Source organism: Mirounga leonina, unplaced genomic scaffold (genome assembly GCF_011800145.1).
Source record: "Mirounga leonina isolate KUSES-001 unplaced genomic scaffold, KU_Mleo_1.0 Mir_200, whole genome shotgun sequence".
Taxonomy (NCBI): Eukaryota; Metazoa; Chordata; class Mammalia; order Carnivora; family Phocidae; genus Mirounga; species Mirounga leonina.
Window position 1 is genome coordinate 29154515 of NW_023270503.1, and position 15770 is coordinate 29170284.

At 43.8% G+C, this 15770-nt stretch overlaps 1 protein-coding gene across 1 annotated transcript in view; it reads left to right on the plus strand.

Moving 5' to 3' along the window:
• Nucleotides 1-806: 806 nt before the first annotated feature.
• DBF4B (DBF4 zinc finger B) overlaps nucleotides 807-15770 on the plus strand; it is a 32602-nt gene continuing 17638 nt past the window's right edge. The window contains exons 1-4 of the mRNA XM_035027482.1: nucleotides 807-852; nucleotides 2825-2959; nucleotides 3435-3500; nucleotides 13183-13337. Coding sequence (XP_034883373.1) covers nucleotides 807-852; nucleotides 2825-2959; nucleotides 3435-3500; nucleotides 13183-13337 — 402 coding nt within the window. The remainder of the gene's footprint in view (nucleotides 853-2824; nucleotides 2960-3434; nucleotides 3501-13182; nucleotides 13338-15770) is intronic.

The following is a 15770-nucleotide window of genomic DNA, read 5'->3' on the forward strand; positions in this document are numbered from 1 at the left end:
TGCACTCTCTCCCAAATGAATAAAAAAATCTTTTTAAAAAAATGTATATTGTTGGGGCACCTGGGTGGCTCAGTCAGTTAAGCATCTGACTCTTGGTTTCAGCTCAGGTCATGATCTCAGGGTCGTGGGATTGAGCCCTGAGTCTGGCTCCCGGCTCAGCAGGGAGTCTGCTTGCCTCACTCTCCCTCTGCCCCCGCCCCCTGTTATGGACTCTCTCTCTCTCAAATGAATAAATAAAACTTTAAAATATATATATATTTTCCAAAACAAAAATAATCAGAAGAATGACATTGTTTTACATTTCTCCAAATCTTTTTAATAACTGGTTTGACAGAAGAGTGTTAGATTCTTTTTTTTTTTTTTAAGATTTTATTTATTTATTTTAGAGAGAGAGAATGAGAGACAGAGAGCATGAGAGGGAGGAGGGTCAGAGGGAGAAGCAGACTCCCTACTGAGCAGGGAGCCTGATGCGGGACTCGATCCCGGGACTCTAGGATCATGACCTGAGCTGAAGGCAGTCGCTTAACCAACTGAGCCACCCAGGCGCCCGAGTGTTAGATTCTTAATTTTGCTTCTGCATACTCCACTAAACTATTTGTGAGAGAATGAGAACAAAAAATGGAAAATAATGTCTTTGTGTTATTGTAAAAATAGTTTTGACTTCAAAGAAGCTTTTGAAAGGGCTGAGCTATACTTTGGGAACCTTGGACTAGAATATGATGTAACAAATGATACCCAAATCTCAGTAGCTTAAAATAACAAAAGTTTATTTCTTGCCTATGCTACAAATCCATTTGGGGTTGCCCATGGTTCTGTTCTATGTCATCTTCACTGAGGAACCCAAACTGGCAGGTCAGCCTCTAGCTAGGACATTGCCAGTCATTGTGATGGGTGAAAAGAACTTGGTAAATGATCCTATCTCTTAAAACTTGTGCTTGGAAGTGATGTCAATTTTTTTTCTTTTTTCATCAGCCAAAGCAAGTCACATGGGCAAGCTTTAGTTCATCAGGACTGGTATGTATAATCTAGTGTAGGGAGGGGCCCTGCTGGAGGGGATACAAAATATATGTATTTTGTATATATATATATATATAAAATATACAGAGATATATATATATATATCTGGGCCATGGTGTTTAAGGACTATATATATATATATAAAATATACAGAGATATATATATATATCTCTGGGCCATGGTGTTTAAGGAATATCATTCCAGTTGTGCATGGAGAATGGATTACTTTGAGGAGATGTAGGAAGATACTCAAGAGTAAAAGTAGTGTTGGGCCACCTGATTGTCTCAGTTAGTAGAGCATGCAGCTCTTGATCTCAGGGTCATGAGTTCAAGCCCCACATTAGGGGTAGAGTTTATTTAATTAAAAAAAAAATGTAGAAGTTGTGTTAGAAATTGACACAGTGCTTGGGCCAGAAGGTATGGTGGCTTGAACTAGATGGTAGCAGTGGTCTTTTTTTTTTTTGAGATTTTATTTATTTGTCAGAGAGAGACAGCGAGAGAGGGAACACAGGCAGGGGGAGTGGGAGAGAGAGAAGCAGGCTTCCCACTGAGCAGCGAGCCCGATGCGGAGCTTGATCCCAGGGCCCTGGGATCATGACCTGAGCCGAAGGCAGACGCTTAACGACTGAGCCACCCAGTCGCTCCAGTAGCAGTGGTCTGATTCAATATATACTTTGGAGTTGGCAGAATTTGTTTTTGGAGTGGGGGTGGGGATAAGGGCAAATACTGAAAAAACTTCTAGGTTTTTGTCTTGAGCAACTGAGTGGATTGTATGACATGTAGAGATGGAGAATAGGTGGGTTTTTTGAGGGGTGGGTGAGTGAAACAAATGTTCTGTTTTGAACATATTAAGCCTGAGGTGCCCGTTAGACATCTAAATAGAAATGTTCAGTAGCCACTGAGTATATAAGTCTGGAGATCAAGGGAGAGGTCAGAGATAGAGATAGAAATTCTGCAGGCATTAGCATAGAGCTCTAGTAAAGCCAAGGAGTTGAATGAGATCTCCTAGGGAGAAAGTGTTAATATGGAAGAGAAGAGGGCTAAGGGCTAAAGCCTCAGCATGCTGCAACATTTATAGGTGAAACAATGGCTTTGGATCCAGCAAAGGAGATTGAGGAACCATTGAGGGAAGGTGAAAACTGGTAGAAATAGAAGCAGAATGAAGAAATTGGCTCAAGAAGTGGGGTATAGTCTATTTCAGTGTTCTAGAAGTCGGATAGGATGAGTATAGCAAAATGACCGTAGGATTTGGGCACATGGAAGTTATAGCTGACCTGGACAAGTACAGTTTTAGTGGAGAGGTGAGGATCAAAGGCTAATTATGGGAGTTGGGGCAAGTGAAGAAGGGAGCACCTCTTTTGAGAAATTTTTTTGTTGGGTGGGTAACAAAGATGTGAAGATGAAATAATGTGTACGTCAATTTCTTTCTTTTTCTTTTCTTTTTTTTTTTGTAAATTGTCAATGCTCTATAAGTAATAGTCTTGTTTTGTTATTTATTATCTAACTCCCAGGAATTTCCAACCTGTTCAGTGTGAAGAATCACTAAGACCAGGCTACCACTAGTCCCCAACTTCCCGTCTATTAAGGCGCAGTGTATCTCCACGCAAAGACAAGCCAAGAAATGAAGAGACGGATGGAGAAAGCGGAAATGAAAAGGAAGAGGGAAAGGGAGGATTTGCTGAGTTAACATTGACCTCGCAGGGCCACCGTAGGGCAGACCCTCACAGCTACTGCGCTCGTTTAGGGGGCGGAGCCGACAGGAAATTTAAACCGAAGCCGCGGCCGACGGCGCCGGGAGACTGACAAGGTACTCGTGCAGTTCCCGTCGGCACGCGGCCGTCTGAAATCGCTCATGGAGCCCGCGAATATAACGCGGAGGCCTTGAGGAAGGAGTACGGAGGCCGCGAAGGAGCCGGGAACTTGAGGAGGGAGCCAGGCAAGGGTACGGATGCCGGGAAGGGGAAGATGGGGTAAGAAGGTAGGCGGAAGGGGTCATAAGAGTGTAGAGAGGATAAGGGCTGGGGAAGGTGCACGAGAATTGGGGAGCAGATAGGTGCAGAAGCTGAGGCGGGTAGAGGGGCCGGGAAGGGCTCCCAGGAATTGAGGAGGCCGAGGTCTCAAGGGGCTGGGGGGACTGAGCGGACAAGAACCTGGAGGGAGGCACGGGAACTGAAATGTACAAGGGTGGCCAAGAGGCCGTGGAAGTTGAGGGCGCAGAGTCCTAGTGGGGGCGGTGGGACGGAGGGACAAGAACCTTGGAGGAGGCGCAGGAGGTGAGATGGGATGCGGATTGGATGGAGTCGAGGCTGTACCCGGGAGCCGCGCCGGGGATTGTGCGGGAATTGGGAGGCGGGGGGGAGGGGAGGATAGAGGTCGAAGGCTAATGAAGGTGGTTCTGTTGTTTTGTCCTTTCTCAGGCGACGGCAGATTCTCTGAGCTGCAGAGTTCTATGGCGGAGAGTAGGCTCCGGGCTCCGGACCTAGGTAGGTAACAGGTCAGAACTAGGGATGCGAGGTCGAAGTTGCTGCTCCTGCAGCAGAGTCACTTGGGATGGAAAGGTCGAGAATGTTAGCGCTATTGGGGTTTTCTAATTTCTTAGTGGTTTTGAGTGTGTGTAGATGGTGGGATGTCATGAAATCATTTAGGAATTCATGTTAAAGGTCAAATAAGAGCTTTCAGTCTGATATCATGAACAAGATTAGCAGATGGGGAATCAGGATAGAGTACCTTATTAAGCCCACATTCATGGTTATTTTTACCTAAACTCACCGAAATAGGTAAGTATTTCAGCACATGCTCACTTCCCTCAATACTCCCTCTCCCACTTCTTTTTTTTTTTTTTTTTTTTAAGATTTTAGTCATTTATTTGACAGAGATATAGCGAAAGGGAACACAAGCAGGGGGAGTGGGAGAGGGAGAAGCAGGCTTCCCGTCGAGCAGGGAGCCCGATGCGGGGCTCGATCCCAGGATACTGGGACCATGACCTGAGCCGAAGGCAGACGCCTAATGACTGAGCCACCCAGGTGCCCCTCTCCCCCTCCCACTGCTTTCAGTATCTTTAGTTTTAGTTTTGGATTGTTACAGGTAACAGGCTTTGGTTGTTGCCTTTGAACCGGTAATGTACTTTACTAAGTTACCTACTCTTCCTTTGCGGGGGAACTTTTCTCCAAGAGTGTTTTCTTTTTTTTTTTTTTTTTTTTAAGATTTTATTTATTTATTTGAGAGAGAGAGAGAATGAGAGACAGAGAGCACGAGCGGGAAGAGGGTCAGAGGGAGAAGCAGGCTCCCCGCTGAGCAGGGAGCCCGACGCGGGACTCGATCCCGGGACTCCAGGATCATGACCTGAGCCGAAGGCAGTCGCTCAACCAACTGAGCCACCCAGGCGCCCCACCAAGAGTGTTTTCAAAAGGGGGCTTTATGGGATAAACTTTCTGAGGCTTGTATGCCTGAGAATATTTTGATGTCACCGTTGTGTTAAAATTCTTGAGTCAAAGTTCTTTTTCTTCAGCACACTGAAAAATGGTATTTTCTTCCTGCAAAAAGTAGAGCCTGTTGATAATTGATGTTGGTCTGGTTCTTGTTCCTTTGGATTAAAAATTAAAACAAAATCATTGACTGTATATGTATTGACTGATCATTCTATGAATGATCACTAATTCATGACCTGCTTTTTTCATTAGAACATTTTAGATGATTCTCTTTATATTTGTTCTTAAAATTCACTGTAGTATGACTGTGAATTTTAGAGGGTTTTTAAATTTATTTGTTACAGTTTGATGGTTACATAATTTTAAAAGGCCAGGTCTTCCCCCTCTCTCTCTCACACACCTAGAGTTGGAGTTGTTCCTCCTGATTGCCACTCCCTAGGGTGCCACTGTTTACAGTTGTTTTCACTAATTCTTCTAATATTTACCTACTTATTTCTAAATAGCATGCTCATACTGCTTTTGTTGTTTTCAACTTAAATTATATCTATTGACTTCCTAGCATGGAAAATATGTTTTCTGTCTCCCCACTCACCTGCAGCGCACACACACACACACAAACACAATTTTCCTCCTCTTCTCTCCTCCCAGTGTATATGAAGTCTGTTTTGATTGGTTTGTTTGTTTTTTTAAGTAGGCTCTACGCCCAGAGTGGAGCCCAACATGGGCCCAAACTCATGGCCCTCAGGTAGACCTGGGCTGAGATCAACCCACTGAGCCACCCCAGCGCCCCTATACATAGTCATTTTTGATTGGTCATTTATTTATTTGCATTATCATTATTATGGTTATTTACAGATGACCCATATAGTAAAGTAGGAAATATGCTTCATTTTCTATGAATGATCACTAATTCATGTCCAGATTCTACCAGAATTATAAACCTTCCCTCAATACCTTCAAGCTCATCAAAGAATCCATCAGTTTCTTCTTTGTCTGAAAGACATACCTTCTGAAACCATTTGTCTTAGTCTTCCAGTCTGGTCCAGCTATGCTGAGGCTTGTTGCACTGATTTCATCCTAGAATCTCCCTTCATCATTTTGTGGATTTCCCTTTGCTTTTTTCCTGTGTAGGATCCCCTATATTCCAAATTCCTATTTTCTTCTCTCTTCATTTACTTCCTCATTTTGGTAGAGCACATCTAATATAGCTTCCTGAGAAAGGGTACATGACAGATAAATTTTTCAAGACCTCCAGGTCTGATAATTCTTCACTTTTTTTTTTTTTCTTTTAGATTTTATTTATTTATTTGAGAGAGGGAGAGAGAACACGAGTGGCTGGTGGCGGGGCGGGGGGGCAGGGGCAGAGGGAGAAGAAGAAGCAGGCTCCCCGCTGACCAGGGAGCCCGATGCGGGACTCGATCCCAGGACCCTGAGATCAGACCTGAGCCGAAGGCAAACGCTTAACCCACTGAGCCACCCAGGCGCCCTGACAATTCTTTATTCTACCTTACATTTGAATGATGGTTCAGCTAAAGATCATTTTTCCCCAGAATTTTGAAGACATGTTCCACTTTTTTTAAGTGTACAAATCGTTTTGTTTTAATTTTTAATTCCAGTATAATTAACATCCAGTGTTATATTAGTTTCAAATGTACAGTATAGTGTACAATACAGTGATTCAACCACTTTCCACTTCTTGTAGCTTCCAGTATACTATGGCAAAGTCTGATGCTGTCAATATTTCTACCTTCCTCCTGAACACAATAAGCACCTAGACTGGTCTGTCTCTGAACCACCGCTGCCCCCGTCTAGCAACAATATGATTATTGTCTGTCTTTTTTTTTACTTCCAAATTAGTCATTGTTATTGTTGTTTTATACAGTCAGTGATTGTTTAGATTTATACATATTTTTGCCAAATTTTGGCATTTCAGTCCTTCTGGGTCTAGCTTCCTTCATCCCAAAGTACACCTCTGCGAAGTTCTTTAGTAAGAAGTGGTTGGGGATAAATGGGTTTTCTTTGTTTGAAAAATGCCTTCAGTGTTCTTTGTTGAAAAACGGGTGGCTCAGTTGGTTAAGCTTTAGATTCTTGACTCTTGGTTTCAGCTGAGGTCATGATCTCATGATTGTGGGATCGAGCCCAGTGTCTGGCTCCATGCTGGGTATGGATCCTGCTTAGGATTCACTCCCTCTCCCTCAATCCCTCCCCTGCCCTCAAAAAAAAAAAGGAAAGAAAAGAAAAAAATGAAAGAAAGATGCCTTTATTTTGCCCTTACTGTTGAATAATTGTTCAGTCAGATATAAAATTCTAAGTTGACATTTATTTTAAATACTGATTTTAGTGAAATAAAGCATTTAATAATTTAAGTAATTATTTTGTAGTCTATATCCGATCATTCTATTTGAAGTTCCTGGGCATCTAATTTTGCTGTCTCTTATTTCTGCTGATTCTGACCCACAGTGGTTTGTTTCCTTCATGTGTTTTATAATGTTGGAGGGTGAGTTAATGTTTGATGATGCTTTATCTGAGGAAATTCTTGGAACCCTGAGCTAAGCTGTCAACCTCTAGAATTGCTTTGCGTTTGGTTATTTGAAGTATGCCAAAGATGTTATAAGCTGGAATTATTTTTTACTTTAATTTCTCTGATGGTGGTGGTAATGGGTTCTTAGACCACATAAGTAACGTGAATTTGAATTCCAACTTCTTGGGAGGCCTGTGGTTATGAGTTCTCAGAGAAGACTTTTGTCATGCAGAGCCCAGGCTAATATAGACAGTATTCCCCTTTTGTCTCTTTTAGTGAGTAGATTATTTTCTGATTTACCTTTTCTCCTAGATTCATGCAGGATTTCTCAATTCTAACTCCCCCCTTTAGGCAGGTATAAAACCTTATCTCCTGGGCCCATCTGACTCATCAATCCCAAATCCTTTTCTTTTAAGCCCACAAACTCCCTCAGGGCAGTCAGCATTAGCTTTCACCCCTGTGGTTTTCAGTTTTCTCATCATTCGGGACATTTGTGGAGTCCTCTTATTTATTTATTTTGTGAACTTAGCAGTTAGATGGGTTTTGTGTTTATAATGTAGCCAGTATTTTTAGATATTTTGTATTAGGAAGGCTTTTAAATTACTGGTTTCCAATATGGCCTGAAATGAAGCCAAAATCCTTTCTCCTTAATATCCTGAAATTTCTTGACAATGTGCCCTGATGTGGGACTTTTTTCATTCATGGAGCGGGCACTTGGTGGAGACTTTCAGTCTGGAAACTCATTTTCTTTCGTTCTGGAAGTTGTTAACATTATTTCTGTGAGATTCATCCCCTCCATTTTCTTTCTTTTCTATTTCTGGAACTTTGTATTGTTCAGATATTGGATCTTATGGACTGATTCTTTGGTTTTCCTGTCTTTCTCTCCCACTTTCCACCTATTTGTCTTTTGTTCTCTTCTCTGGAGGATTTCTTCAGCTTAACTTCCAATCATTATATGAAATTTATTTCTGTAAGATTTCTCAGTTCCTAAAAGGTTTTTCTTCTTTGTGGTTTCCTTTTTTATAGTTGCCTATGTGTTTATGGAAGGCAGTGCATTCCTTTATCTCTCTGAGATGTTTGTGGTATTTCTTTTTTCTCTTTTCTTCTGCTTTCCTGTATTGTCTCTGTTTCCTCTAAGGTCTTTTTTCCGTTTGTTTGGTAGTCAGATTTCTTGTTAAAAGCTTTCATTTTTCTTCTTCTTTTTTTAGGATTTTATTTATTTATTTGACAGAGAGAGGGAACACAAGCAGGGGGAGTGGGAGAGGGAGAAGCAGGCTTCCCGCCGAGCAGGGAGCCCGATGCGGGGTTCGATCCCAGGACCCTGGGATCATGACCTGAGCCGGAGGCAGACGCTTAATGACTGAGCCACCCAGGTGCCCCTGACAGGTGTCTTATAGCTCAGGCTGCTATAACAAAACATCACAGACTGAGTGGCTTAAACAACAGACATTTATTTCTCCTATTACTGGAGACTGGTGGTCCAAGATCAAAGTGCCAGTAGATTCAGTTCTTGGTGAGGGCTCTCTTCCTGCCTTGCACATGGCTACCATCTCGATACGTGTTCACATAACCTCTTCTTTATGTACTCATGGATGGAGAGAGCGAAAGCTCTGGTCTCTTTTATAAGGACACCAGCCCCGTTAGTTGGGGGGGGTGGGACGGGACACTCTACCTCATGATCTCACCTAAACCTAACTACCTTCCAAGGGCCACACCTCCTACTACTATCACACTGGGGGTTATAAGTATGGTGGTTAGCATTCTGGGAGCTCCATAGGGGAAGAGGTTTACAGGTCTCACCACTCAGTATATAGATATCCTCTTAATCTTCTGTGTTTTCACTGGCTTATCCCTGCTCTCACCTGTGTTCCATTTCCTCTAGTCCAGGGAACTTTATTCTCAGTGCTATTGACATTTAGGGCCAGATAATTCTGTTGTAGGGGGTTATCCTGTGCCCTGTAAGATGTGAAGCTGCATTCCTGGCTTCTACTGGCTAGAAGCACACCCACTCCACCAAAAATGTTTCTACCAAAATCTCCCCCAGCGAAGAACCTTTGCTGGAGTCTGCTGCTGGGGTGGGAGAGGGTTCTGGGTGTCCTGCTATCCATTCCTTGTAAAGGCTTTCTTTGTTGTTGTTGTTGTTGTTGTAAAGGCTTTCTGATACCTCTTTCTCAGCCCCTGTCTTCTTCCTTTTTTTTTTATTTAAGATTTTTTTTTTTATTCATTTATTTGACAGAGAGAGAAACAGCGAGAGAGGGAACACAAGCAGGAGGAGTGGGAGAGGGAGAGGCAGGCTTCCTGCAGAGCAGGGAGCCCGATGCGGGGCTCGACCCCAGGACCCTGGGATCATGACCTGAGCCAAAGTCAGACGCTTAACAACTGAGCCACCCAGGCGCCCCTCTCAGCCCCTGTCTTGCACTCTAGCCTTCTCTCTCTGGTCCCTCCAGGTGCGGGCCTTTCAGCTCCAGCTTCTTGCTGGCTTCAGATGCCACTTTCTCTGGGCTCCTCCCTGCTTTCCAGCTTCCACAATTCAGAGGCCTCCCTCTTGCCTATTGTCATCTTCTTGCCAGTGCCTTTGTCCATTTTTATTCTTTCTCTGTCGTTTTAGCGGCATTTGGGGAGGGAACAGAAGTTCTTGTATTCACCCTCCACATGCATTCAGAAACCCGGACCATTATTTCTTCAGATATTTTCTTCTATTTTTTTTTTTCTTTGCCTTTGCAGCCCCTCTGTGATGTTGCTCACACTTCTGTTTCTGTCCTCTGCCTTTCTTAATATCTTGCTTGTCCACTTCTTTATCTCTTCCTGATACCTTCTGGAAGAGTTCCTCCACCTGAGCCACCAACTCACACTACGTTGCAAGATTTAACTCACCTATTGAGGGTTTGGGTTTTTTCTTTTTCATTCTTCACTTTAAAATAATTTCATAGTGGGGCGTCTGAGTGGCTCAGTGGGTTGAGTGTCTGACTCTTGGTTTCGGCTCAGGTCATGATTTCAGGGTCATAAGATCGAGCCCCACATCAGGCCCCACACTTACTGGGGAGCCTGCTTGAGATTCTCTCCTGCCACCACCCCGCTCACACTCCCTTTCTCAAATAAATAAATATTTAATAAAAATAATAATTTCAGACTTAACACAAACATTTCAAAAACAGTCAAGGGGTTGGGGGACAGTGGGACAGAGGGAGAGTGAATCTTAAGCAGTCTCCATGCCCAGCCAGTTTTGGGGCTCCATCTCACAACCCCCCAAGATCATGACCTGAGCCAAAGTCAAGAGTAGGACGCTTAACCTAACTGCACCACCCAAATGCCCCACCCTTTTTTAAATTAATGTATTTTTTAAGTATGCACATGCCCAACATGGGGCTTGAATTCATGACCTTGAGATCAAGAGCAGCACTGTCCACCAGCTGAGCCAGCCGGGTGCCCCTCATTGCTCATTCTTAGTTGGATTATTTATCTTTTTATTATATGAGGTTTTTTTTAAGTATTGTATTTTTCATGTCATTTATCTCCAGTTCTTTACCTGCTGTTCCTGTTTTATATTTCAAGTATTCTCCCTTTTTTTTTTATTATGTTAGTCACCATTCATTACATCATTAGTTTTTGATGTAGTGTTCCATGATTCATTGTTTGTGTATAACACCCAGTGCTCCATGCAAGACGTGCCCTCCTTAATACCCATCATTGGGCTAACCCATCCTCCCACCCTCCAGTATTCTCCCTTTTTTGAGGTGATTTATTATACTTTAAAATTCTTTGTCTGATCCATTACTTATGACAGATAGACAACCTGTACCAGAGAAAACATCTTTTATAGTACTTGCTTTCTTTAGTTGCCTCATATTTTCTTATAAGCCCATGTCCCCTGGAGACAGCCACTCTGATTGGTAACGTGCTTCTGGGACGCAGATGCAAAAGCCTCGACCCTGTCATCTGCCCCTCCGCTGAGTGTCGGGACTGAGGGTGGGACAGTAGAGAAAAACGACCCCTAGGTGGAGAGCCCCTGGTTCCAACATGGGCTCAGTCACTCCCTGTTTGCAGCAAGTCTGTGCCCTTCCAGTTCACACACAGTGCCTTGTGCTATTTGTTGTCAAGAGCTGTCTCCTTGAGTTGTAATTACCTAACTCACCAGACAGATAGAGGGTCGGGAGGGAGGTTCATTCAGATGCCTGCCAGCTCACGGTCCCCTTGACCTCTTGTTACCTGTTTCTCATACACATGTGCATATTCACCCTGAGCTGGGCTCCGGCACTGCCTCGATGTGACCCTGTTGCCTCTGGTGGGTACGGGGCTGCTTGCCTGGCACTGGCCCCTGGCAGGCAGTGACCCATACAGCACAAGTAGAAAGCACTCCCCAGTCTCTCACCCACCTTCACATCCTGGCACCCTTCTGCCCTGGGCTTGCTGTCCGCCCAGCCCCCGGTGTCCGGGTCTGGCATCCGTCTCATTCCTTCTCACTTCCATGGCTTCCCTAGGATTTGTTTCTGTGGAGAAAGTCAGTGGGCCTTGTGTGTTTATCATCTTGTTTAGAAGTCTAAAGGACTAATTCTGAGAGAGCTCTCTATAAAAGTATGGAATTAGGTTGTACACCTGGAACTAGTAACAATGTTGTATGTTATTTATACTTCAATAAAAAAAGAAAGAAAAGAAAAGCAAGCATTCTGGAGAAGTTGGCATTGGGGAGGGATCCAGAATGGCTATAGTTAGAATAATGCCCCGGGCTGACAGTCAGCGGGTATTCCTCCTATGGCTAAATCAGATAATTCTGGCCAGTCTCCATACGGAGTGGTTGGTGCAGGTTAAGTATTTGAATATCCCCCCCAATATCATTACCTGACACAATTTGCAGTATTTGATTTACTCCGTATGGACTGTCCAAGGGGGATGGGTACTAATTGTTATCACTATTTCAGAAGTGAAGAGATAGAGATTTGGAGACACTAAGAGAGATTGTGACTTGCCCAGGGTTACACAGCTAGTAAGAAGCAGAGGCAGGGACTCACAACAGAAGTCTTCTCTGTGAAATGCCAAGCTGACTTTCCAGTATTTTCTGGCTCTGTACCTAGGACTTTCAGGAGGAGGGAGGTTTAGGGGGCCAGAAGTTAAGTGCCTGAAGGTCAGGTGCTGGCTGAGGACGGGAGAGCAGGCTCTGGTTTATGGGAATGATACTGATACGTAAGTCAAAATCTCTTCCCTAAATAGTTCCCAGTCTAATGGGGAGTCCAGAGGTTCACCCTGAAGGAATAAACAAGAATATGAAGCTGAAAATACCATGAGGACAGACAATAAGTGATCTGGAGCTCAGAAAAAGAAAAACACCATCTTACCAGGGCAAGCAGGGTTTAACTGAGCAGGTCCAACTGAGAGTCTGACAGGGCAATAGATAGCAGCGATGCAGGAACTCGTGGAATCAAACAGTTTTAGAAGATTTATAAAAATACGGGCGCCTGGGTGGCTCAGTCGTTGGGCGTCTGCCTTCGGCTCAGGTCATGGTCCCGGGGTCCTGGGATTGAGCCCCACGTCGGGCTCCCTGCTCCGCGGGAAGCCTGCTTCTCCCTCTCCCACTCCCTCTGCTTGTGTTCCCTCTCTCACTGTGTCTCTCTCTGTCAAATAAATAAATAACATCTTTTAAAAAAATAAAATAAAATAAAATAATGCAGTCATATGTGGTCTTTTGTATCTGGCTTTTGTAATTGAGCATGTGTTTGAGGTTCAGCATCCTAGTTGTGGCCGGTGTCAGTGGCTCAATTTTTTTTATTGCCCAATAAAATTACATTGAATGGATACACCACATTTCCACTTACCATTTTATTTACATGTGAATTATTTCCTATTGGCTAAATGAACCATGTTGCTATGAACCTTCTTGTATAAGTTTTTATCTGAACATACGCTTTCACTTCTTCAGGGTACATGCCTAGGAGTGGAATTGCAGGGTCATGTGTTAACTTAATGTTTAGCATTTTGAGAAACTGCCGAACTGTTTTCGCAAGTGGCTGCACCATTTTACATTCCCACCATCCACGTACGAGGGTTCTGGTTTCTCCACATCTGAGCTTCACGAGGGCGGGAACGCTAGTCTCAGATTCATCTTTACGTGCCCGGGGCCTACCTGGGGCACACCATGCTGAGGCTGTCGATGAGCATCGCTTGGCTCGCGGGACTCTCTTAGCCCATGCTTCTCACTTTGTACCTTTTCTCCTTCTTTTCTAGGGACTCGGCTGGGAGTTTCCAGTTGTCTGGAAAAATGCCGGAAGAGTTCACCAGACACTGGGAAGCACCCCTTCTCTGGAAAGTCCTTTTATCTGGATCTGCCTACCGGCAAAAGTCTCCAGTTTTTGACGAGGGCCATCCAGCAGCTGGGTGGGGTATGTAACCTGCATCTGACCCGTGATGTCATGTGCCTTTGTGGGTTATAGGGCAGGAGCTGGGGAGGGATTCTGTCTGTGACTTCCAAGTATTTTCAGTGGGACGGCTACATTTACCAAAGCCACCCTTTTTTAAAATAATTTAGGGACGCCTGGGTGGCTCAGTTGGTTGAGCTTCTGCCTTTGGCTCGGGTTGTGATATCAGGGTCCTGGGATCGAGCCCCACAGGCTCCCTGCTCAGCGGCGAGTCCGCTTCTCCCTCTCCCTCTGTGATCTCTCTTGCTCTCACTCTCTCTCAAATAAATAAATAAAAATTTAAAAGTAAAATAAAGTTAAATTTTTTTCCCAGTTAAAAAAATATTATCTGTTCATTGTAGAAATTTTGCAGAACATGGAACTGCTCTAAGTGAAAACCATCATTTTGATGTATTTTCTTCTGGACTCTTTTCTCTCTCTCTTTCTTTCACAGCTTTACTGAGATGTAATTCATATACCATACAGTTCACCCATTTAAAGTGTACAACTCAATGGTTTTTAGTGAGAGGTACCTGGGTGGCTCAGTCGGTTAAGCAGCTGCCTTCAGCTTGGTCATGATCTTGGGGTCCTGAGATCCAGCCCCACATCAAGCTCCCACTCAGCGGGGAGTCTGCTTGTCCCTATCCTTCTCCCTTTGTGCTCTCTCTCTTTCTCTCTCAAATAAATAAAATGGGTTTTTTTAGTGGCTTTTAGTGTATTCACAGAGATATGTAAGCTATGTGAATACACAGTCAATTTTAGAACATTTTCATCACCCCAAAAAAGAAGCCCTACCCATTGTCCGTCACTCCCAATTTCCTCAACACCCCCAACCTGGGTAAACATTCATCTACTTCTGTCTCTATTCTTTTTCCCTTTTTAAAATTTTATTTTTATTTATTTATTTTTTATTTTTTTAGAGTGGGGTGGGAGAGAGGGTGAGGGAGAGGAAGAATCTTAAGCAGACTCCATGCCAGCCCAGAGCCCCACACCGGGCTCTATCTCCCAACCCTGAGATCATGACCTGAGCTGAAATCAAGAGTCAGACGCTGAACCAACAGAGCTATCCAGGTGCCCCATTCCTTTATTTTTTATGCTCATTTTCTGTGTAGCTATGATCATGAATACATGTTTGATTAGCAGCTTTTTGCCCACAACCTTAAAGCATTCGCACTGTCCTATCTTTATTGTCCCTCATTTACATTATTTGTAATGAGAATATAATATTTTTGAGTGGATTATTAGTTTACTGAATTGTTACCCTATGGACATTGAGATTATTTCTAAATTTTAGCTCTTTTAAATAACACTGGTAAAAAAAACTTTGGGTAAAAAGCCTTCGTCGTGTTTGAGTCCTTTAAAATATTTTTAAGGCGTGTGTGTCCTGTAGTACTCTTAGTAAGCAGTGTTTAGAAAATAGGATGATGGTGCTTGGCCCCAAAGAGGCGGGCAGCTGGGGAAATGACTTGAATAAGCTTGGAACGCAGAGGATTGTCAAAGGAACAGAAGCTCAGGGATATGGAAACTCAGCAGTGGAGAATGTACCAAATGACAATTATACACCCAAACTGGCCCCAAATTAACTTTTGAACTTTTAGTCTGTTCTATCATTTAGCCTTTACTGTGTAAAAAACCACCCTAGAACTGGAGCATAAAACAAGTTATTGAGGCGCCTGGGTGGCTTAGTTGGTTGAGCATCCAACTCTCTCTCTCTTTTTTTTTAAGATTCATTTATTTTAGAGAGAAAGAGAGCAGTGCATGAGCGTGAACCAGGGGAGGGGCAGAAGGAGAGGGAGAGAAGCTGACTCCCAGCTGGGTGGGGAACCCAACACGGGGCTCGATCTCACAACTGAGATCATGACCTGGGCCTAAATCAAGAGTTGGACACTTAAACGACTGAGCCACTCAGGTGCCCTGAACATCCAACTCTTGATTTCGGCTCAGATCATGATTTCAGGGTCGTGAGGTCAAGCCTTGTATTGTGCTCCATGCTGGGCATGGAGCCTGCTTAAGATTCTCTCTCTCTCCCTCTGCCCCTGCCGTCCCACCACCTGCTTGCGTGAAAGCACTCTCTCACTCTCTCTCTCTCTCAAATAAATAAATAAAATCTTAAACAAAACAAAACAAAACAAAACTGGTTTCCTTAATAGCCATGGACATGATAGAAAAATTTTTATTTCTCACGACACTGGATTGGCTGGGCGGTTTCTTTGCTCGGGTCATTGGGACTCACTCCTACAGCTGCATTTGGGTGGAGGGTCAGCTGGGCTGGAAGGACCAAAGCTGGCCTCGCTTACACATCTGATAGTTGGTGCTGGCTGCCTCTATATGGCTTCTCATGTGTCGTTTGAGAAGCTTCTTACGTATGTTGTGGGAATGTATAATATCATATGTAGATTCGGGAAGCTGAACCAGCCT